Below are 26,941 nucleotides of genomic sequence, written 5' to 3'. Positions count from 1 at the left end.
TGCAGAACTACAGGACACAGCCTCAACATTGAGGGATGACCTTTTAGAACAGAGGTAAGGAGGGATGTTTTTAGCCAGAGTACTGAACCTGTGGAATGCTTTGCCACAAACTGCAGAGAAGGCTAAGTCTGTGGGTATATGTAAGGCAGAAGTTGATTGTTTACTGATCAGTCAGGGCATCAAAGGATATGGTGAGAAGGCAGGTGTATGGGGTTGAGTGGGATCTGGGATCAGCCATGATGAAATGGCAGAGCAGACATGATGGGCTGAATATCCTAATTTTGCTCCTATGTCTTATGGTCTTAACGTGCCCACCACCTCCCTCTGGTACTCCTTCCCCTTCCCTTTCTTCCCTAGTCTTCTGCCCTCTCATCAGATTCTCCCTTCTCCAGCCCTTTATCTTTCACTAATTAACTTCCCAGCTTTTTACTTCACCCCATCCTGTTTCAACTATCACCTGGTACTTCTTCCTCCCCTCCCCCTACCTTCTTATTTTGCCCTCCCCTTCCTTTCCAGTCCTGATGAAGCGTCTCAGCCCAAAATGTTGACTGCTTACTCTTTTCTATAGATGCTGCCTAGCCTGATTAGTTCTTCCAGCAGTTTGTGTGTGTTGCTTTGGATTTCCAGCATCTGCAGATTTTCTTGTTTATTTTTTTCTTTTTCAATAATCTTATGTCCTTTGCCATCAAGACAAGATGCTGAATTAGGGGTGGCCTTGTGCAAAGCAGCAAAAATTTCCTCTAAATGGAATTTTTCCTAAACCTGGCTGAAATGAATTGACTAAAGTCATGCAATGAAACTTGCCAACTAAACAGAAATTACACTGCTTCCAGCCACCACCCACTACCCCCTCACACCATACTTCCCTTTGTACTGAGTGCAGCACTGTATGTTTACATATTCACAAGCCAAATGATTCAGAACCTTACCTTGATTTGTTTTCGTCGAAATGAGCACTTGTCTTGATATACCTGGCCAACTCTATCTGCATGTCACCAAATAATGGTACAACCTGCAGTTGCTGCAAAGTGACAAAGATAAAACATTTTAAAAGCATTTTTCATGCAAGTTATCAATTCTGGGTAACTTTCAAGTTTAAGTTTTATAATAATAGTCTCACTTTACTACCAAATGGCAAAAACAAAACCTTGTCTGAAAATCAAAGTAACAGGCTAAGTCTAAAAGTCTAAATAACACCAGCTTTAAGAAATTCTGGACATATCTCTCTCAAACCAAGGCCAACTAGGCAATGCTTATTTTAAGTGGTGCTGATGATGGGAGACACCACGATCAATGTCAATCTTGTCCTCACTGTGACTTTCACATATGGATGTCAAAGGAGGAATGGGGTAGAGAATTAAAGTGGCAAGCTGTTGTGGTTTCTTGCACTGCACCAAAAAGACCTATTACATCCTTTAGGACTCAATACTGGATTTAACTATTTCATCTGTCTTTTCTCCGAATATCAGAAATGGCTAGATCTGCTACAAATTTAACCATTGGTAAGATTAACTGAGTTTTTTCTTTCTTTAGACACAAATTAATCTGTTGGACACTTCCAAATTTGTTTTACCAACCCCTCCCCCACTCGCAACTACTTAAGATATATAGTGGATTCTAGTTAATTAAGACACATTGGGACCAGGACATTTTGGCCTAGTTAAGTGGCTACCCCAACTACCAAAAATTTTGTGGAAATAGTTAAAAAGGAATCAAAAGACAAAATGAGTAACAAATAATCTAGTCTTCAAATGAAATACAGAAAAAAATAGAACGCTACTAATAGTACTACCATACTATAAAACTGTGCATTAGTTTCTAATAGTTTTTGATGATAGAATTCATCCAATGTACAATGGCATGTTCTTTTGATTGACTGTAAATGAACAAAATCAGTGCAGACACCTGGTCCAGATAATGGACTGCTTTCATTGCCTTCCTGTATGAAGTAGTGTCACAGTCTAACAGTAAATTACGACCCTTCATTTACCTCTGCCAGTGGGTTATGAGTAGTGACAGATGGCTTTTAATTTGGTCCAGTCACAAAATGATCAAAAATCACTGCTTTGGAATCAGCATTCATCAACCCAAATGGAAAACAAAACACAAGCACATGCAACTGACGTGATATAAAACTGTTTGCTCTAAGGACAGAGCAGTGTCTTATTAAGCACACAAATGCATATGACTGACACTAGCTAGAAACTGCTCAGCATGTCTCCTGCCCCAATTAAGTGGCATAGTGTCGCAAATAACGAAGAAAATCCCAGCTATTTTCTCAATTAATTTTTGCTCTTTCAGAGTTATTTCAAATGTGGCTGCCCTGATTAACTGGATTCTAGTGTACTTTGTTCTCTCACTATCTCAGTTATGAAAAAGGACTTCTGACCTAACATAATAACTTTCCATAGATACTGTTTGACATGTGGAGTGCTTCCAGCATTTGTTTGATTTCAATTTTCACTAGATAGTGAATAGATTAGCAACTCCTTCCCTTAAAGGTGCTTTGATCAATACAGGTTGGTTAAAGAAGGCTAATTTGCCAGAAGATAATCATTGTAGGGCTGGGGTGGTTAGAAATGTGGCTTATCCAGGTAACCAGGTTTTCCAATTTCAAGAAACAAGACCTAGGAAAATGATCAACTGGGTACATATGTGCATTTGTAATTACCTAATTTCTCTTCAGTTTGTGCCCTGATCAAGTGGACTGCTTTGTCCACCCATATCATAAATAATCCAGTTTTCTTAAACCTGATTTACCATCCTCCCAATGAAGATGATTCTCAACTATATTTAAGTAACTCCTAACAAACGCTATTCTGCAATACTCCGCTGAGAACATCAGGTAAATGTTGAGGTTGATAAACACGTGGATGCAGACAAAAAGTAAAAGTGGGTCAAGTATTTAAGTGATTTCTTTCAGGAACATTTTTTTGTTATTTAGTTTCAACACCTAATCATGCTCAAAGAGAACACTGATCAGGTGCTGCAAACATCGCATATGGAGATAATACTGAGCCTTTAATAAGACACTGGTCAGACTGCAGTTAAGAGTATTATCAACAGTTTTGGGCCACATATCTCAGAAAAGAGTCCAGAGGAGGTTCATGAGGATGATTCCGGGAATGAAGGGAGTAACATATGACAAACAAGAGAAAATCTGCAGATGGTAGAAATCCAAATATCACACACAAAATGTTGGAGGAACTCAGCAGAGCAGGCAGCATCTGTGGAAAAAAGTGGTCGACATTTCGGGCCGAGACTCTTTGGCAGGACTGGAATAAAAAAAGATGAGGGTTAGATTTAAAAGGTGGGGGAGGGGAGACAGAAACACATGGTGATAGGTGAAACCGGGAGGGGATGAAGTAAAGAACTGGGAAGTTAACTGGTGAAAGAGATATAGGGCTGGAGAAGGAGTAGTCCAATAGGAAAGAACAGAAAGCCATGGAAGAAAGAAGGGGTTGGAGTACCAGAGAGAGGCAATGGGCAGGGGAAGGAGATAAAGTGAGAGAGGGATAAGGGGATGGGGAATTGTGAAGTGGGGTGGGTGGGGGCATTACCAGAAGTTCAAGAAATCAATGTTCGTGCCATCAGGTTGGAGGCTACCCAGATGGAATATAAGATTTTGTTCCTCCAACCTGAGTGAGGCCTCACTGTGACAGCAGAGGAGGCCATGGATTGACATATCAGAATGGGAATGGGAAGTAGATTTAAAATAGATGGCCATTGGGAGATCCCGATTCTACCGGCAGATGGAGCATAGGTGCTTGGCAAAATGATCTCCCAATCTACATCAGGTCTCACTGTTATATAGGAGGCCACATCGGGAGCATCAAACACAGTATATGACCCCGACAGACTCACAAGCAAATTGTCGTCTCACCTGGAAGAACTGCTTGGGGTCCTGAATGATAGTGAGGCAGAAGGTGTAGGCACAAGTGTAGCACTTGTTCCACTTGCAATATAAGTGCTAGGAGGAAGATCAGCAGGGAGGGACTATTGGACAAGGGAATTGCATAGGGAGAGAATCCTGCGGAAAGCAGAAAGTTGGGGGGTGGGGGAGATGTGCTTTGGTGTTGAAGCATATCTTTCCCTCCCCACACACTTTGTGCTTTCCACAGGGATCACTCCCTACTTGACTCCCTGGTCCATTCGTCCTTTCCCACTGATCTCCCTCCTGGCACTTATCCTTGGAAGCAGAACAAGTACTACACCTGTTGAAGCGCATCATCCCTCCCCCACCTTCTGCTTTCTGCAGGGATCTCTGAATTCACAACTCCCTCGTCCATTCATCCCTCCCACTGATCTCCCTTCTGGCATTTATCCTTGCAAGCAGAACAAGTGCTATACCTGCCCCTACGCCACCATTCAGGGCCCCAAACAGTCAGTTGACACTTCACATGTGAGTCTGTTGGGGTCATATATTGTGTCCTTCAGGTTTCACCTATCACCTTGTGTTTTTTCTCCTTCCCCCCACCCCCCTTTTAAATCTACTCATCCGTTTTTTATCCAGTCCTGCCAAAGGGTCTCGGCCTGAAACGTCAACAATACTTTTTTCCATTAACACATGAGGAGCTGAGCCTGTGCTCACTGGAATTTAGAAGAATGTGGGGGGGGAGGGGAATCTTTCTGAAACCTACTGAATGTTGAAAGGACTAGGTAGGGTGGATGTGTGGAGGCTGTTTCCTGTGGTAGGGATATCCAAAACTAGAGGGCAAAGCCTTAAATTTGAGGAGCGACCCATTAGAACAGAGGTAAGAAGGAGCTTCTTTCACCAGAGTAGTAGATCTGTGAAATGCTCTGCCACAGACTGCAGTGGAGGCCATCTGTAGGTATATTTAAGGCGGAATCTGATCATTTCCTGATCTGTCAAGGGATCAAAGTATATGGCGAGAAGGCAGGTGTATGGGATTGAGTGGGATCCAGGATCAGCCATGATGGAATGGCGGAACAGACTCAATGAGCTGAATTGCCTAATTTTGCTCCTATGTCTCATGGCCTTGCATCTCTTTGTTCTCAGCATAAAACATCCTTTATTCTTTAGATAACTTGTGCATAAAGTATTAAATGCTAACAATAAGGAGGCCTGGCAAGGAAATGTGCTCTAGAGTTTGACCTAGTAAAATTTCACATGCCCCGAAGTGCCCAAACAAACCCATGATAAATTTATTAGACATTTGTCTATACAGCAATCATCTTTCTCTGCACATTGTGCAATTAATGATTAAACAAAAGGAGGAAAACAGTTAACAGATGAGCAATAACTACCTGATAAATGCAAGCACAAATTTTATTACACAATAAAGAAAAACAGACTTTTAATTCCTGGGCACATAATAATCTTTTAAAAAGTGCAACAATCTTTTTCAAACCAAGTACAAAACAGAAAGGTAAAGAGCTGTTGACTTAAAATTGCCTTTTGCTGGATTTCTTAATCAATTACTTTAAGTACAAAATCAAAAATCTCTATTTTCTTGTATTTCATGGCACTATTAATTTACTTTAAAACAAGACGCTAATAGATGACATGCAGTACATCATTGACAGTCTATGCCTTCTGAATTTTCTTTTCCCCTAATGAATATTAATATTTTGAAAAACTGTTTTCAAGATGTAGCACCTAACATCTTAACATGCATAATTACTGAAACTATAAAGAAAGATACAAAAAACATGTCTACCTAGAAAAACAGATCCAAAGATAAAACCGTTGTTGTTTTCATTAGTTCAAGAGAAAATGGTATCTCCTTACCTTGAAAAATTTATCAACTTTGCTCAAGTGTATCCGTTTCTTGGCATCCAATTTGTATATGTTGCTTACACTTCCATCCATAAGGTACAGACCAAATCCCATCACCTGTAAAATATTCTTATTTGAAACACTTGGTACAAAATGCTTTTTTAAAGATATAACTGATGAAATGATGCTAGATGACTACCGAGGTCTGGATTGTTCATACATTGTTTCATACAAGTAGAAACTTTTAAATGGGAAGTAACACTGCTTTCTACAGCTTGTACTAACAAATTAATTTTTTGCTTGCTCATTGAAATTACCAGCTATCTTCCAGCAACTTAAAGAGTGAATGATTAAAAAAAGATAATGAAACATTTTGTCATAAGTTCTGTTTAATTAAATCACAAAATCTGGACACTGTTCCTGCAGAATACTCCCTTCTGAGTCAAAATCTGGGTGTGTGCAGACAGCTGCTAACCAACTTGCAAAATGCCAGACAGGATATCCAAGGATGAAATGAGGGTAGTATTTACAGATTTCAGCAACCCCCGGAAGGTGGCAGCCCAGGCAGACATGCTGTGGAAAGCCAAGAGGGAGAGCGTGGCGTCCGACAATCAGATTACCAGGCCACGTGCCCAACAGCAGACCAGACCAGGTCTGGCAGGGGGGCGCACACAACACAGAGGCAGGAGTGAGGAGGACAGTGAACAAATGGTGTTTCTACCACCAGTGGTGGGGCACAGAAGCCCACCGTTGTCGCCCGCCCTGCAAGGGCCAGGGCCAGCTGCCGTTCACGGACCGCAAATCATTGACCTTTGCGTTCACGAAGGTGTCCAATCCCTGGTCGGCTCGCCAGCAGTGACATCTGTCCTACATTTCCGAGTACACGACAGACATCCAGCATGTCTCGGGAAAGGACAATGTCATGGTGGACGCACTCTCCAGGCCAGCTATCCAGGCCCTGTCCCTGGGAGTGGACTATGCAGCACTGGCGGAGGAGCAGCAGGCAGATGACGAGATGTCCAGCTATAGGACCGCAGTCTCGGGTTTGCAGCTGCAAGACTTTCTCGTAGACCCAGGTGAGAGGACCCTCCTGTTCGACGTGGCTACCGGCCAACCTCGCCCCATTATCCTGGCAGCCTGGAGGCGGCAAGTTTTCGACTCCAAACACGGTTTGGCACACCCATCTATCAGGACAACCGTCCGGCTGGTCTCCAGCAAGTTCGCGTGGCACGGACTTCGCAAGCAGGTCAGTGAATGGGCCAGAACATGCGCGCAGTGCCAAACAGCCAAGGTGCAGCGGCACACTAAAGCCCCGCCACAGCAGTTCGAACCCACCCACTGGTGGTTCGACCACATTCATGTGGATATTGTGGGCCCCCTACCAGTGTCACAAGGAGTGTGGTACATCCTAACTATGGTAGACCGGATCACGAGGTGGCCAGAGGCTGTCACCCCACCTGGTATCAACAATCATTCCAGGTCAAAGTCACTTAAATCATTCTTCTGAACAAATGAACATCTTGACCATGTCTGCATACTTTTTTAAAAACATTGAATTGCCAGCACATGATTGGCTTATTAGATATTTGCATTAACAAAGTTTTCAGGAGTACCTAATAATGTTGCCATTGAATGTATTTCTCTTTGTAGTCTGATTAATGTAACTTTTATCTAATGAAGTAAACACTCCCAACAAGCTATTTTCAACACACCATTCAAGTACTGTCTGGCCAAAATTTAGTGAGGGTAAATTATTCTATAAGCTCATAAGCTGATGAGTGATACATAATTCTAGCTATATAATTTGTACAACCTCTGTGAAATTTAAAAAGGAACGTATACCTTCAGTAGCATGTGCTTTTCACCAGGAGTAAGGTACATTCTGTTCTCATAGTAATCAATACAAATATTTACAATGTCAGCAAGAAGCTCCTCATAGCCTGGAATGACTTCAAGTTGCTGCTGGAGAGACTGTAAAGAGAACATATGTTAATAAGAAATTTGATACACAAAACAACAATTTGCTTTTCAGACAGCAAAAGTCCACAATACTTCACAAAATAATGAAGTAATTCACTTTACACAATAGTCTTTTTGTCTTAACATTTTCACTAGGTATTAATGAGCTGGAAATGCACTCAATGCAGTAGATAATCTCTTACTGCCTGAGCTGAAGCAGAAAGCATCCAAAAGTTCATGCTACTGTTGAAGGCAACATGAAAGGAGGTATATCCATCCAAGCATTTCAAGGCTGGGTTACCAATGTTCAACTCAAGCTTTTCAAATTAATTTTCCTACCTTCTTGGTCTGGAAAAATTCATCATTAATGCTACATTTATCATTAATCCACAAATATTAATACACAGAACATTCCTAACAAATACAATGAAACAAATCATTATTCCACCAAACCCTGATATTTTGCTGGTTAAGGAATGAATGCTGAAAAGCATTTATTTAAAAAGGAGTTAAGATGTTATACGTTTACTTGAACAGGGTGACAAGCCCAGTTTGGTGTCATATCGGAAAGATGAACATCCAAACATAAAGAGTCATGAATGTTCAAATCCTGGAATGAAGTTTACGTTCTAACTTTCCAACTCAAAAGTGAAACTATTACCAAAATATTTATAAAATACTACAAAAAAGTTTTGTTTCATATAATTTTCAAATAACTATTGTATTTAATTGGTATATTCAGACAGACTTATTGAAATAATTCAATAGGTCCTTCTTGAGGCTCAGAAATATAATTATGGGTCACATTTACCTGAGTAATTTTGTTGTGATTTGCAAGAAACATGGACAGGTTTTGAGATTCTTGTATAGATTGTGGGTCTGACATTTTACGAAGAAACTGGGCAGCTCTGAAACAAAGTTTAATTTCAATGATCATTCAGTAATTACAAGTTCAATATTACACATACTGTTATAAAACCTATTTCAAAAGTACACACACTTCTTTCCATTCAAATTTCTTAGTTGTCAAGCAATAGAGCACAAATACAAGCCCTTTGGCCCAATGAGTCCAGACCAGCCATGGTGCCTACCCAACTGGAACCAATTTCCTGTGTTCAGCCCATATCACTCCAAGCCCTGTCCCTTATGTATCTATGCAAATGGTTCTTAAATTACACTATTATACCTGCCTCAGCTACTTCCTTCCATATACTTTTGCACACAAGTGCGTTAAGTTGGTACTCAGGCCCCTCTAACATCTTTCCTCTCTCCTCTCACCCTAAATCTATGCCCCAAAGTTTTGGATTCCTCTACCCTGGGAGACCACCTTATCTATGCCTTGTTTAAACATTTCTACCAAACCACCCCTCATTTTCCGATATTCCAAAGAATAAAAACCTAGTCTGGCCAACCTCTCCGTTTAACTCAGTCCCCGGCAACATCCTCAGAAATCTTTTCTGCACTCTTTCCAGCTTAACAATATAGAATCTACGTCGTACTATTATTTAAATTGGTATGACTCAATTGCGACAAACTTTAACAAATGAGTTAGGTACCACTCTCCAATGAAATTCCAGATTATAACAATAATAAATTGATGTACAGAGGGATCAAATCTATAGTTCACTGAAAGCAGCCAATCAAGTAGACAGTGTAGTAAAAATGGGACATTAACTTCATTGGTCATGCCATAGGGTACAAGAGATTAGAAGTCATTTTCCATCTCTATAAAACTTGGGTTTGGCCACATTTGGAATCGCATCTGCAATTCTAGTTGTCTTATTGCAGGAAGGATATGGAGGCTTTTGAAAAGGGTTCAGAAGAGGTATCCTAGGATCCTGGCCAAATTAGAGGATATGAGCTATGATGAGAGGTTGGACAAACTTGGGCCATTTTCTCTAGAGCATCTGAGGCTGAGGGAAAACCTGATAGAAGTTTGAAGATTATGAGAGGCACAGACTGTTAGAATTTTTTTCCCAGGGTAGAAATATCAGATCCTAGAGGATATACATTTAAGCCAATGGGTGGGTGGGGGAGGTTGAAGGAGTTGGGTAAGAGTTTAAAGGAGACGTGTGCAGCACATACTTTATACGAATATACTTTATACTTTATACGAATGGCAGGCTCTTGGAATGAGCTGCACATAAATATGCAGAGAATGGAGGAACATGGATCATGTATCAGCTCAAGATACTCAGTTTAATTTGACATTGTGTTCTGTGCATATATTGTGGGCCAAAGGATATGTTCGTGCACTATATTGTTCTATAAAATCGAATTACCTTGAATCTTTGGCTAGTAAGTGTAAACATTACTAGTCAAAGCATATCAATGTGAAGAAGACGCTCTGCTGTAATGGTTCGGCAATGAACAGGCCCATTCAGCCCACAAAGTTGTGACAATCTTGATGCCAATTAAAACTAAATGTTCTTCTCCTGTGTACCGTCAACATTCTTCCATTCGCTTCATATTCATGTGTCTATCTAAAAACCGCCTAAACTCAATAAGATTGACCCATTCCACTAGTGATCCTGCTAACCTATTCCAAGCACCTACCACCCTCTGTGTAAAAACCTGCCCCTCACATCACCTCTAAGCCCCTCTCCCCAATCTTAAAATCATGCCCTCTGGTATTTGACAACTCAGCCCTGGGGAACAGATTCTGACTGCCTACCCTACCTGTCTGTCATAATTTTAAAAGTTTGTGTCTGGTCTCCCCTTAGCCTCCAACGCTTTAGGGAGAACAGCCCAAGTTTGTTCAGCCTTTGTTTTGAGGCTCATACTCGCTAATCCAGGCAGCATCCTGGCAACCCTCTCCTGCACCCTCTCCAGTCTCCACATTCTTCCAATAATGGGGCAGCCAGGACTGCACGCAGTACTCTGTGATCTAAAGTTTAGTAACGATAATAATAATAATAATTATCCCGAGTCCAAAATTCTTTTGTTACAGCAGCAACATTTAAAAATACACTTAGTGTGCAGATCCAGTCACAAACAAGAGAAAATCTGAGCAACATACACACAATGCTGGAGGAACTCAGCAGGCCAGGCAGCATCCATAAAGAGAGTACAGTCCACATTTCAGGCCAAAACCCTTCCGCAGGACTGGAGAAAAAAGCTGAGGAGTAGATTTAGAAGGTTGGGGGAAGGGAGAAATAAACACAAGGTAATATGTGACACCTGAAAGGGGAGGGATGAAGTTAAGAGCTGGGAAGTAAATTGGTGAAAGAGACAGAAGGCCATGGAAGAAAGAAAAGGGAGGAAGAGCATCAGAGGGAGGAGATGGGCAGGCAAGGATGTGAGAGAGGGAAAAGAGGATGGAAAATGGTGAAGGAGAGGGGGAATGGGGGGCATTACCAGAAGTTCGAGAAATCGATGTTCATGCCTGCCCAGCGCCCACCTCTGATGCTCCTCTTCCCTTTTCTTTCTTCCACGGCCTTCTGCCTTGTTCACTAATTTACTTCCCAGCTCTTTACTTCATCCCTCCCCCTTCAGGTTTCACCTATCATCTTGTGTTTCTCTCTCCCCTCCCCCCCACATTTTAAATCTACTCAGTTTTTTTCTCCAGACCTGCCAAAGGGTTTCGACTGTACTCTTTTCATACATGCTGCCTGGCCTGCTGAGCTCCTCCAGTATTGTGCGTGCATTGTAGCAATGTGCAGACTTAACTAATAAAAACATACAGAATAACAATATACACAATAATATCAAAGTGCAATAATAATCTAAGAAATAATAAAGCAGAGATGATTGTACCATGACATGTTCTCTGTCATACAGAGGTGAACTATTGTAATATGCTTATTGCATTTGGTGGAAAAGATTTTCTGTAATAATCCTTATGACAGCGGAGCTGAATGAGTCTGTTCAAAAAGGTGCTCTGTTGCTTATTCAGTAGGTCATGGAAAGCAGCAAGACTTCCTCACCCTTATACTCAACTCCTGCTCCCACTAATGAAGGCAAGCATTTAATATGCCTTCTTTACACCTCATCCACTTGCAAAGCCACTTTCAGTAAACTTATGGACTTGGACTCCCAAGATTCCTCTGTACCTCAATGTTAATAAGGGTCTAACATTAACTGCTTACGTTCTCCTTTTTTTGTCCTTCCAATATGTAACAAATAAAACACTAACCTCATTAAATTCCATTTGCTACTTCTCTGTTCATATCCATAACTGATCTATCTATATCCTGCCATATTCTTTGACAGTCCTTTACACTGTCCATAAACTCTAACAATCTTAGTCTCATCCACAAACTTGCTAATCCACCATCTACATTTTCATCCAATTCATTGATATACTGTTTATCACAAACAACTGAGGTCCGAGCACAGATCCCTATGGAATACCACTGGTCACGGATTTCCAGCCAGAATAAGAGCCTTTTATCCCTAAAGGAAAGCCAGTTCTGAACCCAAGCTTTCATTTCATCCAAAATTCCATACATCTTTAATTTCCAATTCAACCTACCACAAAGGACCTCATCAAATGCCTTTCTACAGGTCCAGATAGATAACGTTCATTACATTACCCACATCAAGCTCCTTTAGCACCTCCTCAAGAATCTCAATCAAGATAGTAAGGCATGAGCTGTCTGCACAAAGCCACGCTAACAGTCTCCAAGGCAGTCATACCTTTCTAAATGCACATAATGTCCTTTCCATTAGCTTCCATACCACTGATGTGAGGGTCACTGGCCTATAGTTATCTGGATTATGCCTACTTCTTTTCCTGAGTAAATGCACAACAGTTTGCATATTCCAGTCCTCTGGGACCTCACCTGTGAGCACAAAATGATGTCTGTCATAGCCTAACATGTTCCTCACTTGTTTCCTTCAATATACCGGGATATATGCCATCAAACCCTCAGGACTTGTCCACTTTAATGCTTCTCAGAAGAACGAGCACAGTAGTGTGCTCCATTCTGCCTTCATAATCCTCCAAATCCTTCTCTTCGGTAAGAAGAACACAAAGTACTCATTTCATAGCTCTGCCACTTACTCAGTTTTCTATTACCTTCACTTTTCAAGTAGCTTTAAAGATGAAGGTCAGTTCAGCTCAGTGCTGAACTGACTCCGCAGCCTACGGACTCACTTTCAGGGACTCTTTCTCCAGCATCTGCTCCTGAGCCACTTGTTGAATTGCACTATGTATCTATTTCTCACCTCATGAGTACATGGCATGGGTAGTAATCCTGAGTTTATAACCCTGAGGGTTCTGCACTTTAACTTTTATCGAACTGCATAAAATCTCTTTGAAAGGTCTCATCCCAGCTCCTGGCCATGTTATTGGTACCTATATGGACCACGAACTCTGGCTGCACACCATCCCCTCTTAAAATGTCCTGTTTCTCTGTGATACAGCCTTGATCCTGGCAACTGGGAGGCAACACACCTTGCTGATGTCTCAACTGTGGCCACAGGATTGCCTATCTGACCCCTTGATATCGAGTCCCCTACCACCATCACTTTATCTGACTTCACCTTCCCTTCTTTGCCTCAGTGCTAAGCATGGTGCTAACAAAACAGCTACTGGTGCTGACTTCTAATAGGTCACCCCCTTCCCCCATTAACAGTGCCCAACAGAATGAATTTTAATTACATGCAGTTTGTTCATTAAATATGTCACACCAATCAACAAAAACTAGAGAAAAATTCACCATGTTTTTAACTGCAGTTATCCAAATTTTTAAGATTACAAATTAAAGTCTCACCGTTTGTATGCCGAATGGTCATTTTTCACACTACATTTCATGTTTTTCAGTTCATCCAAGACTGCAAACATGTTAATGAATTTGCCCAATGTGAGAAGGTAAGCTTCTGAAACAAAGTCTCTCCTCCTCTCAGCATGACAAAGTCGTTTCACCTCGTTACAAAAGCGGTCAATTGCATTGCGCTGTTGAATAAAACCAAATATATTTATAGGTTGCTGCAAGCCTCCACAAGCAAAACTCAGATAAACGACATTAAATTTTTACATCATACCAAAACTTCAAAGTTCAAGATTCATTTTCTTGCAGGCACCCACATGGAAAAAAATACAATAGAATCCACAAAAGACACATAACACAGACCGACAAACATTCCATTTGCAAAAAAGATGAATTGTACAAATAATAAAAAATTAAACAAATGATACTGAGAATGAGCTGCAGAGTCAGTTCAACACTGAGGTGAAATGTCCTTCACCTTGAAAACTGCCAGTCATATAAAACTGAGAAATTTTTTTTAAACCTTTTTATTGAAATTCATATATATAAAAAAGAACATAACATAATAATGAATAGGTTATAAATGCATTAGACTTGAAATTAAATTAATAATAGGATAACAATATCCTATTAAAATATCAACAGGAAAACATAGTACATTATCAATCAAGCCTATAATAATTATATGAAAAAAATAAAAATAATCCTCAAAAAAAAAGAAAAAAATTATGAAAATATAAGCAAAAAATATATATTGAGAAAAAAAAATACTAAACTAAACTAATATGGGCAATAATAACAGTTTATTTGTATATGATAGTGCCAAAAACTCCGGAACTCCATACCAGAACAAGAATAAGTAGAAGGTCTGGGAGAGGTCAAATTAATTCATGTGAAAATGTCGAATGAACGGTCCCCAAGTTTCTTCAAATTTAACTGATGAGTCAAAAATAGTGCTTCTAATTTTTTCCAAGCTCATATAAGAAATAGTTTGAGAGAGCCACTGAAATGTGGTAGGAGGGTTTACTTCTTTCCAATTTTGCAATATAGACCTTCTGGCCATTAATGTTACAAAAGCGATCATTCGTCTAATTGAAGGGGAAAACTGATTACCATCCTCATTTGGTATACCAAAAATTGCAGTAATAAAATGAGGTTGTAAATCGATATTCCAAATTGAGGAAATGGTAGCAAATATGTCCCTCCAATAATTATATAAAGTGGGACATGACCAAAACATATGGGTCAATGAAGCCACATCTGAATGACATCTGTCACATTGAGGGTTAATATGAGAGTAGAATCGAGCAAGTTTATCTTTAGACATATGAGCTCTATGTACAATTTTAAATTGTATTAAAGCATGTTTAGCACATATAGAAGAAGAATTAACCATTTGTAAAATTTTTTCCCATTTTTCTATTGATATATTATATTGAAGTTCTTTTTCCCATTCTTGTTTAATTCTACCTGATATTTCTGGTTGTATCTTCATAATCATATTATAAATAAAAGCCACTAATCCCTTCTGATAGGGATTTAAGGTAAAAAATCATACCTGAAAAGTCCATGAAGTTGAATTGGGGAAGGATGGCAGAATTTTATGTAAAAAATTTCTGATTTGTAGATATCTAAAAAAGTTAGATTTAGGTAACTCAAATTTGTTGGAAAGTTGGTCGAAAGACATCAAACTACCTTCAAAAAAGAGATCACGAAAGCATTTTATACCTTTCCTTTTCCATATGCTAAAAGTTTGATCTGTCAAAGAAGGTTTGAAAAAAAAAATTAAGTAAAATAGGGCTATCAAGAGCAAAGTTTTTCAGAGTAAAAAATTTACGAAATTGAAACTAAATTCGTAATGTATGTTTGACAACAGGGTTGGATATCTGTTTATTGAATTTAGCTAAATCGGCAGAGAGAGAAGAACCCAGAACGGAGAATAGAGAATATCCCTGTGCCTCATTGCATTCTAAATTTACCCACTGTGGGCACAATGGTGAATCCAAATCTGATTTCCAATAAATTAAGTTACAAATATTATTCGCCCAATAGTAAAATCTAAAGTTAGGTAGAGCTAAACCACCGTCTTTTTTAGATTTTTGTAATTGCCTTTTACTTAACCTAGGATTTTTATTTTGCCACACAAATGAGGAAATTTTTGAGTCAATGTTATCAAAAAAAGATTTAGGAATAAAAATTGGTAGAGCTTGAAATAAATATAAAAATTTTGGTAGAATCATCATGTTAATAGCATTAATCCGACCAACTAATGATAAGGATAAGGGAGACCATCTTGTAGTAAGTTGTTGAATTTGATGTAGCATAGGTAAAAAATTCAATGTAAATAAATCTTTATATTTCTTGGTAATTTTTATACCTAAATAGATAAAGTTATCATTAACAACTTTAAATGGTATCCTTTCATTCAATAAAGTTTGCGCGTTTAAAGGAAATAAATCACTCTTATCCAAGTTTAGTTTATAACCAGAAAAACTACCAAATTGAGCCAATAAGGATAAAATAGCGGGAATAGACCTGTCAGGATCAGAAATATATAACAACAAGTCATCAGCATAAAGTGATAACTTGTATAATTTCTCATTGCGGGTAATACCAAAAATATTAGGAGATTCACGAATAGCAATGGCTAAAGGTTCTAATGCAATATTAAACAATAAAGGACTTAAGGGACAACCTTGTCTCGTATCACGAGATAATTGAAAAAAAGATCTGTAATTATTTGTAAGAACAGAAGCAACAGGTTTATGATATATTAGTTTGATCCATGATATAAAATTAGGACTAAAATTAAAATATCTCAAAGCATTAAATAAGTATACCCATTCAACTCTATCAAAAGCTTTTTCAGCATCTTGTGAAATAACACATTCTGGAGTTGTGGGTGACGAGTTATAAATTATATTAATCAATTTTCTAATATTAAAAAAGGAATACCGATTCCTAATAAAATCAGTTTGGTCTTCTGAAATAATCTGTGATAGTACCTTTTCTAACCTAATAGCTAAAATTTTTGTAAGAATCTTAGAGACTACATTTAATAGTGATATAGGGCGATAAGATGCACATAAAGTGGGATCCTTATCTTTTTTAAGAATTAGAGAGATAGTAGCTTCATAAAAAGACTGAGGTAATCTCTTCTTAACAAATGCATCATTAAAGATTTCACATAACCAAGGGGAAAGCAAAGAAGAAAAAGTTTTTAAAAATTCTATAATATAACCATCAGGACCAGGAGCTTTCCCTGAATTCATTAATGAGATAGCCTCTCCTATTTCGGCCAAAGAAATAGGAGCATCAAACAAGCTACGATCTTCATCTGTCAGTTTGGGAATATTCAAGTTGTTAAAAAAAGTTATCCATCATGGACAGATCGCCATCAAATTCTGATTGATATAAAGATTTATAAAAATCTTGAAAAGTGTTATTGATTTCTTTATGATCAGTAGTCAGATTACCATCTTGTTTATGAATTTTAATAATTTGCCGCTTAGTCGAGATAGCTTTTAATTGGTTAGCTAACAATTTACCAGTTCGATCACTATGGATATAAAATTGAGCCCTAGTCCTAATTAATTGATTCTGAATTGAAGAAGATAATAATAAGCTATGCTCCATTTGAAGCTCAACTGTCTTCTTATAAAGTTCTTTGGTAGGAGTCATGGAATAAATCTTATCAATTTCTTTAATTTTATCCACTAATAGAGCAATATCTAAATATCCTTGTTTTCTTTTACCAACGGAATACGAGATAATTTGTCCACGGATAAAAGCCTTAAAAGAGTCCCGAAGTATTCCTTTGTCAATCTCTTCAGTATAGTTTGTTGAGAAAAACAAGTCAATTTGCTGTTTTATGTAGGTGATGAATTCTGGATCTTGAAGCAAAGTAGCGTTAAGTCTCCAAGGTCTAGTATTATTGGAAAAGTCCGAAATCTTGATAGATAACTTCAAAGGTGCATGATCCGAAATAGCAATAGAGTCATATTTACAATCAATAACATCTGTTAATAAATGATGATCAATAAGGAAATAGTCAATTCTAGAATAACTGTGATATACATGTGAAAAAAACGAAAATTCTTTATCTTTAGGGTTCAAAAACCGCCATATTTCAGTAATTCCCGAATCAACCATAAAAGAATTAATAAGTAAGGCTGATCTATTCAGAAGAATTCGAATAGGTTTAGATCTATCCATCGAAGGATTCAAACAACAATTGAAATCTCCACCCATTATCAACATATTGTAGCGGTGTGCTACACGCAGCGCTAAAATTACGACACGGAGTCGGTAACTGCGGTCGAAGGAAAAAACTTTATTCGAAATCTTCAGCCTCACTTTTAAGCCTCCCTCAACCTGCCCCCCATGGCGCAGAGGCTCCAAAGCTCTGTGCTCGCAAACCCCCGTAGGCTATCTAATTGTGAGTCGGTTCGGATGTGCCAGGAAATGGGTCGCCACATAACCCCCTCCCCAGAACCGGCGATACACCCCCCAATGTCCACAGTCTGGGCCAGAACCTGCTTGGGAGGTCGGCCTCTGCGCCGAGGTGCCGGAAACTCGGCCGGTTGCGCCAGGTCCACATGGGCCGGTTTGAGGCGGTCCACCGTGAAAACCACCTCTTTCCCCCCAACGTTCAGCACGAACGTGGACCCGTTGATCCGGAGCACCATAAACGGCCCCTCGTATGGCCGCTGCAGCGGTGGCCGATGCCCGCCCCTTCGTACAAACACAAACTTACAGTTCTGTAGGTCTTTGGGTACGCAGGTCGGGTGCCGCCCGTGCTGTGAAGTGGGTATGGGGGCCAGGTTACCGAGCTTCTCGCGTAGTCTGCCCAGGACTGCTGCGGGAGCTTCCTCTTGCCCCCTTGGGGCTGATAGGAACTCCCCGGGGACGACCAGGGGCGCGCCGTATACCAACTCGGCCGACGAGGCGTGCAGGTCGTCCTTGGGCGCTGTGCGGATGCCGAGTAGGACCCAGGGAAGCTCGTCCGCCCAGTTGGCTCCTCGCAGGCGGGCCATGAGGGCCAACTTCAGGTGACGATGGAAACGCTCCACTAGCCCGTTCGACTGTGGGTGGTAGGCAGTGGTGTGGTGCAGCTGAGTCCCCAAAAGGCTGGCCATAGCTGACCACAGGCTGGAGGTGAACTGGGTGCCTCTGTCGGAGGTAATGTGGGCTGATACACCAAAGCCAGATATCCAGGTGGCGATCAGGGCTCGGGCGCAAGATTCGGAGGTGGTGTCGGTGAGCGGGACCGCCTCTGGCCATCTTGTGAACCGGTCCACGATAGTCAGGAGGTGCCGCGCTCCGCGCGACACTGACAGGGGGCCCACGATATCCACATGAATGTGGTCGAAATGCCGGTGGACGGGATGGAACTGCTGCGGTGGGGCTTTGGTGTGCCGCTGCACCTTGGCCGTCTGGCAGTGCATGCACGTTTTGGCCCATTCACTGACCTGTTTGCGGAGTCCGTGCCAAACGAACCTGCTGGAAACCATCTGGACAGTTGTCCGGATGGAGGGATGCGCCAAGTTATGAATGGAGTCGAAAACGCGGCGCCGCCAGGCTGTCGGGATGACGGGGCGGGGCTGGCCGGTGGCGACGTCACAGAGTAGGGTCCTCTCACCTGGGCCTATGGGGAGGTCCTGGAGCTGCAAGCCGGAGACTGCGGTTCTGTAACTCGGAATCTCCTCATCCGCCTGCTGCGCCTCTGCCAGTGCCTCAAAGTCTACCCCTTGGGAAAGGGCATGAACGGTAGGGCGAGAGAGCGCATCCGCCACGACATTGTCCTTACCCGAGACGTGCTGGACATCCGTCGTGTATTCAGAGATGTAGGACAGGTGGCGTTGCTGGCGGGACAACCAGGGGTCGGACGCTTTCGTAAACGCAAAGGTAAGCGGTTTGTGGTCCGTGAACGCGGTGAAGAGCCGACCTTCTAGGAAGTACCTGAAATGCCGGATTTCCAGGTAGAGCGCCAATAGTTCCCGGTCGAAAGCACTGTATTTGAGCTCGGGTGGTCGCAGGTGTTTGCTGAAAAACGCCAGAGGTTGCCAGCGACCTGCGATGAGTTGCTCCAGCACCCCACCGACTGCCGTGTTTGATGCGTCCACTGTGAGGGCGGTAGGGGCGTCCATTCTGGGATGCACTAGCATTGCGGCGTCCGCCAAAGCTTCCTTCGTTTGAACGAAAGCGGTGGCGGACTCCTCATCCCAGGTAATGTCCTTGCTCGGACCCGACATCAGGGCGAACAGGGGGCGCATGATCCGGGCAGCTGAAGGGAGGAAGCGGCGGTAGAAATTGACCATACCTACGAATTCCTGAAGGCCTTTGATCGTGGTGGGTCGGGGAAAGAGGCGGACCGCATCTACCTTAGCGGGCAGAGGGGTTGCCCCATCTTTAGTAATCCTGTGGCCCAGGAAGTCAATGGTATCGAGTCCGAACTGGCATTTGGCGGGGTTGATTTTAAGACCGTACTCACTCAGTCGGGCGCAGAGTTGACGGAGGTGGGACAGATGCTCCTGACGACTGCTGCTGGCTATGAGGATGTCATCCAAATAGATGAACGCGAAGTCCGGGTCCCATCCCACCACATCCATTAACCGCTGGAACGTCTGTGCGGCATTCTTCAGGCCGAACGGCATGCGGAGGAACTCGAAAAGGCCAAACGGGGTGATGAGAGCCGTTTTGGGGATGTCGTCAGGATGCATCGGGATTTGATGGTACCCTCGGACGAGGTCTACCTTGGAGAAGATCCGTGCGCCGTGCAGGTTTGCTGCAAAGTCCTGAATGTGCGGCACAGGGTAGCGGTCCGGTGTGGTAGCCTCGTTCAGCCTGCGGTAGTCGCCGCACGGTCTCCAACCCCCGTCGCTTTGGGCACCATGTGCAGGGGAGAGGCCCATGGGCTGTCGGACCGCCGGATGATCCCCAATTCCTCCATCCTCTGGAACTCCTCCTTCGCCAGTCGGAGCTTGTCCTGGGGAAGCCGCCGAGCGCGGGCGTGGAGGGGTGGTCCCTGGGTCGGGATGTGGTGCTGTACGTCGTGCCTGGGCATGGCCGCTGTGAACTGCAGTGCCAGAACCGATGGGAAATCCACCAGGACCCTGGTGAAGTCGTTGTCGGACAGCGTGATGGAGCAGAGGTGAGGGGCTGGCAACTGGGCTGCACCCAGGGAGAACGTCTGAAAGGTCTCGGCGTGTACCAGTCTCTTCCTGGGCAGGTCGACCAGTAGGCTGTGAGCCCGCAAAAAATCCGCACCCAGAAGCGGTTCGGCTACGGCGGCCAGTGTGAAGTCCCACGTGAACTGGCTGGAGCCAAACTGTAGCTGCACCTGACGGGTGCCATAGGTCCTTACTGTGCTGCCATTCACGGCCCTCAGGGGGGGACCCGGTGCCCTGCTGCGGGTGTCGTAACTCGTCGGAGGTAAAATGCTGATCTCGGCCCCAGTATCGACCAAAAACCGGCGTCCCGACCTTCTATCCCACACGTACAGGAGGCTATCCTGATGGCCAGCCGCCATAGCCATCAGCGGCGGCTGGCCCTCGCGTTTCCCGGGAACTTGCAGGGCAGGCGACAACGGCGGGCTTCTGCGCCCCACCGCTGGTGGTAGAAGCACCAGTGTTCATTGGGCCGGGGGTTGGCGGGCTCTGCGGCCGGGCCTGGACTGGTTTACTGCCGGGAGCGTGGCTGGGAGATCTGTGCGATGGACGCCCCGCTCACCTTTTTGGCGTTCCACAGCAAGTCCGCCCGGGCTGCCACCTTCCGGGGGTCACTGAAATCCGCGTCGGACAGCAGCAGGCGTATGTCCTCGGGCAGCTGCTCCAGGAATGCCTGCTCAAACATGAGGCAGGGTGTGTCTGCTTCGGCGAGAGACAACATCTCATTCATTAAAGCCGATGGAGGTCTGTCGCCCAAGCCATCCAGGTGCAGTAAACGGGCAGCCCGCTCGCGCCGTGAGAGTCCGAAAGTCCTGAGGAGCAGGGCTTTGAATTCCGTGTACTTGCCGTCTGCCGGGGGCGACTGTACGAACTCCGCGACCTGGGCCACTGTGTCCTGGTCGAGGGAGCTCACCACGTAGTAGTAGCGGGTGTCTTCTGAGGTGGAATTGGGCTTCGGCTTGCTGGAACCATAGGTTCGGGCGCTGTGTCCAGAAACCCGGCAGTTTCAACGAAACCGCATGAACAGAGGCGGCGTCGGTCATTTCTGGTCCAAAAATCATTTGGACCGTCGGGGTCACCAATTGTAGCGGTGTGCTACACGCAGCGCTAAAATTACGACACGGAGTCGGTAACTGCGGTCGAAGGAAAAAACTTTATTCGAAATCTTCAGCCTCACTTTTAAGCCTCCCTCAACCTGCCCCCCATGGCGCAGAGGCTCCAAAGCTCTGTGCTCGCAAACCCCCGTAGGCTATCTAATTGTGAGTCGTTTCGGATGTGCCAGGAAATGGGTCGCCACAATATATTCATTTAGATTAGGAAGGGAAGTAAATAAACGTTTAAAAAATTCAGGGCAGTCAAAGTTTGGAGCATAAATATTAACTAGAACCACTTTGCGATTAAAAAGTGAACCAGTTATCAACAAAAATCTGCCCTGTGGATCAGAAATAATTTCATGATGTATAAACGAAATTGAGGGGTCTATAAAAATAGACACACCCCTAATTTTGGCGGTACAATTCGAGTAGAATTGTTGACCTTTCCAGAACCGAAAAAAGCGTTGATTATCCTCCCTCCTAATATGGGTCTCCTGTGCAAAAATAATATTAGCATTAAGTCTATGGAATACTTTAAATATTTTTTTACGTTTAATCGGATGATTTAAACCATTAGTATTCCAGGAGATAAAGTTAATAGGCTTATCCATCATGCCAATACTAGTTGTGCATATCATAAAAGGTTAAAAAGACACATAACCCATAATTCAGGAAGAAGGAAAAATGATTCAGGAGCAACCGGAGAACATGACACCTTAACAATATTAATAATTTAAAGTCGGCCCATAAACTAAAAGCAAAAAAATAAAAAGCAAAAGCGTGAGAAAAGATCCCTACCCCCTCCCCCAACCCCACGAAAAAAAGCCAAGCGGCAGGCGCACAAACTAACACTAATATTACCCCCATTTTCAAGATGGTGACTTCATAAAAAGAAAGAAAAGAGAAACTATATAACACCCAGATATAAATACAGGGTTGCAAACAGAAAAAATATATATCAATCAAAATGAAAAAATAATATAAAAAAGCAAAAAAATCATTAATAGAAAAAGGATAACCATTGAAGTTTAAAATAGTGTAATATGCCTTTAAAAAAAATTCCATATTCAAGTATCAGGAAATGACGTTTCAAAAACAGAGACTTATGGGAAGAAGAAACGACATTTTGAAAGGACCATATTACAAAATATAAATGTAAATTCACGAATCTTTTTTTAAAAAAAAAGGTTATCAAAATAAAATTAAAAAAAGGGTTCAATAACCACTACTATATATATATATAAAAAAAAGGTTCAAAAATTCAAATCCTTCGTCCCATTCTCAAATACAGGCAAATAAGCGCTTACGGAAAGCAAAGTCTTCTGGGAAGAAGAAACGACATCTTAAAAAATAAATCATTATTACAAAGTCTTAACATGTACATCTAATCCAGAGGAAAAAAAAATTAATCAAGAAAAAAGACATTATAGTAAAGTTAAAAGAGCATCTGTAAATCATATTAAAAAAAAACCAGGTCTACAGACCAAAATAAAAAGCTATACCGCAGCTTCATAAGTTAAAGCCTAAAACGGAATGGCGTCTTCTCTCCAAAAGTTCTTCCACATAACACATAGTTCAAGTTGTACTAGAAGAACGATATTCTTCAACAAATTTCTTCGCTTCTTCCAGAGTATTAAAGAAACACTGACTGTTGTCGCTCAACGTAATTCTGAGATTCGCTGGATATCTTAAAGCTTGTTTAAGTCCAATCGAATGAACCTCCGCCATCACCGGTTTAAAAGTGATTCTCGCCCTCATTACCTCGAATGAATAATCTTCAACAATACGAAACTTGTTGTTTCTGTGAGAAATCAAACCTTTCTGACGAGCTAATCGAATTAAAAGCTCTTTCTCCCGAGGATAATGGAGACGGACAATCACAGCTCGTGGCTTGTCTTTCGCAGCCGAAAATCTCGAAACTCTGTGGGCACGATCAATAGTAGGTTTAACCTGCAAAGCGTCCTCGCCAAAAATTTCCCACAATAAATTAGAGAAATATTCAGTTAAGTCACCAGACTCAACGTTTTCGGGAAATCCAATAATACGCAAATTCTGTCTGCGAGACCGGTTTTCAAGATCGGTGATTTTAAACTTATACTGCTCCACTATTTTAGCGGTCGACCGTACCTTCTCCTCCAAAGTTTCGATTGTATGTACTTTTTCACAAATTATCTTGTCAAGAGCCGCAAACTTTTCTTCATGCCGTTCAATATCTGCTGCCTGCGATTGAAGCTTGATATCAAATGATTTAACGACTTCTTCAAGCTCCGACATTTTCGAAGTAAGTTTGTTTTCCAGACTTGCAAGTTTAGTTTCCAGTTTAGTATCCAGAAGACTGGAGATTGCATTGAGAGTTATAGGGTCTTTAGACAATTTCTTAGGTACAGACAGTTTAAGTTTAAAAAAATTAAATCCAGTATTATTTTTAAAGAGAGAAATAAATCATAAATATCAACCCATGTAATTAAGTACGAAAAGATTTGATTAAAGGGCGATTATAGCTTAAGAAATGAAGAGCACCTAAAAGGCAGATATCTACGTCGCCATCTTGAAACTCCACCCCCCGAGAAATTTATTCTCAGAAGGTAGTGGAATTTTCTAGCCCATAGGACTTTGGAGGTTCTATCACTGTAAGTGTTTAAGTCAAGGAAATAAACTTTTGAGAGATCAGGTTAACTGTTATGGGGGTCCACACAGAGGAAGAGCTGAGGCCCGAGACAAACAGAGCACAATCATATAGAATGGCAAGGCAGGCTTGAGGGGACAGGCTAATTTTCTGTGTTTTCCTGGATTTTAAATTTTCAAGAAGTATCACTTTTCCTCTCAATGAAGCTGCTAATGATACAATTGTAAAATCTAAAACAATAAAAACAATATGATAAAATATAGTAAAGATTTTCTGGACCACAAGGAAGGCTCAAATTTAAAACATCAAAGAAAAGTACTGGAATGCTAGCTTCTAAAAATTATACTCTGCATCACAGCAATATTAATACAAGTCCAGGGAATTACTTTTTTTTAAATAAAAATGTCAACAGTCTGCTACAAGACAATAAAAAGGTTGTTTATAACAAATTTATGTCTCAGTAAACAGTAAAAGAAAGTAGCAGTATGGTATGAAATGACAATAGTGCCACTCGTCTATCAGCACTGGTACAAAAAGATATCGAATAGGTATGCACGCAAAAGAAAATTAAACCGCAAGTATAAAGCAATCCCTGAATAATTGGAGACATCATTTTCCAGTTTGCCACTGAGATTTACATGACGTGACTTGTCACCAGTGACCACATAATGCTATGCTGCACAAAACTTTTGGCAAAATTCATTCATGTGGTTAAAAAGTAAAGGCTTTGGTAATGGAGTAGTCCCAAATTGTGGAAAGCACATGGGAAGGAGAAAGGGAAAATGCATAGGAAATTAAAGTTACCTTGGAAGATGGGAGCAAGATGAAACAGACAGCTGAAGTAAAAATAGTAAAGCAAAAGAAAGACAAAACATGAATGTGACAAAGAGTCCAGCAGAACAGGATGTACTTTACTAAAATATTTACTTAATGTTATGCAAACCAGCAAAAAATAACTCACCGGTTCATTTGGCGTAGTGCAGAACTGAATATAGAAGGCAGAATTTTGATATTATTTGGTTAATGTGGACATCCATTTACTGTAGGATTATTGTTGATAAAGATTTTGCCAGTGGATTTGAGTGTGTGTCAGGGGAAAGGAGTAAAATAAACAATTGCAGAGATCAAAGTTTCTTTGGTGTTTAATAGGAGATGCATTTCATAGCCAAAAACAGAAAATGCTGGGGAAAAAAATCAAACGAGAAAATCTGTAGATGCTGGAAATTCGAGCAGCACACACAAAATGCTGGAGGAACTCAGCAGGTAAGGCATCATCTATGGAAATAAGCACAGTCGACATTTCAGCCAAAACATTGACTGTACTTTTTCCCACGGATGCTGCCTGGCCTGCTGAGTTCCTCCAGTGTTTTGTGTGGGCTGCTCAGAAATGATGTGGTCCTCATCCTCTCCATGGCTAATGACAGTCATAGATGACGGGTACTGGAAATCTAAAACAAAAGAGCTAAAGCTGAGCAGATCACAAAATCACAGTATGAAAATACCCCAAAATCTTTCAATAGAAGTACAAATAAAAGGATTCATCTCAAGTTGAAATCATGGAAACTATATTTAGTAATGATACGCTCACACAAGAAATGAATCAGTATATGGAAAAGATTCCAGAGTTGGACAGCAGAAGCACTGATATCAATACAGTGGGTGGGGGGGGGGGGGGGGAAAGAGGTTGAAGGTTATTCTCCATTGATAAATAAAGATGGCTGAATTACAGTATTCATTGGTTAGGTATTAATGCTGGAGTAATAAAATGGATTCAACAGTGGCTAGATGGGAGATGCCAGAGAGTAGTGGTGGATAATTGTTTATCGGGATGGAGGCCGGTGACTAGCGGGGTGCCTCAGGGATCTGTTTTGGGCCCAATGTTGTTTGTAATATACATAAATGATCTGGATGATGGGGTGGTAAATTGGATTAGTAAGTATGCCAATGATACTAAGGTAGGAGGTGTTGTGGATAATGAGGTGGGTTTTCAAAGCTTGCAGGGAGATTTATGCCGGTTAGAAGAATGGGCTGAACGTTGGCAGATGGAGTTTAATGCTGAGAAGTGTGAGGTTCTACATTTTGACAGGAATAATCCAAATAGAACATACAGGGTAAATGGTAGGGCATTGAGGAATGCAGAGGAACAGAGAGATCTAGGAATAACAGTGCATAGTTCCCTGAAGGTGGAGTCTCATGTAGATAGAGTGGTGAAGAAGGCTTTTGGAACGCTGGCCTTTATAAATCAAAGCATTGAGTACAGAAGTTGGGATGTAATGTTAAAATGGTACAAGGCATTGGTAAGGCCAAATTTAGAATATTGTGTGCAGTTCTGGTCACCGAATTATAGGAAAGATATCAATAAATTAGAGAGAGTGCAGAGACGATTTACTAGGATGTTACCTGGGTTTCAGCACTTAAGTTACAGAGAAAGGTTGAACAAGTTAGGTCTCTATTCATTGGAGCGTAGAAGGTTGAGGGGGGATTTGATCGATGTATTTAAAATTTTGAGAGGGATAGATAGAGTTGACGTGAATAGGCTGTTTCCATTGAGAGTAGGGGAGATTCAAACGAGAGGACATGATTTGAGAGTTAGGGGGCAGAAGTTTAAGGGAAACACGAGGGGGTATTTCTTTACTCAG

General features: G+C 41.7%; 1 protein-coding gene across 4 annotated transcripts in view; it reads right to left on the bottom strand.

The window, feature by feature from the left end:
- The window catches only part of cyfip1 (cytoplasmic FMR1 interacting protein 1), a 174,740-nt gene that overhangs the window by 90,199 nt on the left and 57,600 nt on the right, over positions 1-26,941 (bottom strand). For all 4 annotated transcript variants that reach the window (XM_059963835.1, XM_059963833.1, XM_059963832.1 and 1 more), the window contains 5 exons: positions 13,417-13,598; positions 8,511-8,607; positions 7,583-7,711; positions 5,753-5,857; positions 930-1,021 (listed from right to left, as the gene is read on the bottom strand). In XM_059963835.1, the coding sequence (XP_059819818.1) occupies positions 930-1,021; positions 5,753-5,857; positions 7,583-7,711; positions 8,511-8,607; positions 13,417-13,598 (605 nt within the window). The remainder of the gene's footprint in view (positions 1-929; positions 1,022-5,752; positions 5,858-7,582; positions 7,712-8,510; positions 8,608-13,416; positions 13,599-26,941) is intronic.

The sequence above is a fragment of the Hypanus sabinus genome, chromosome 3 (genome assembly GCF_030144855.1).
Source record: "Hypanus sabinus isolate sHypSab1 chromosome 3, sHypSab1.hap1, whole genome shotgun sequence".
NCBI lineage: Eukaryota > Metazoa > Chordata > Chondrichthyes > Myliobatiformes > Dasyatidae > Hypanus > Hypanus sabinus.
Note: the sequence above shows the minus strand (reverse complement) of the source record. Positions and strands in the feature narration are given on the sequence as shown.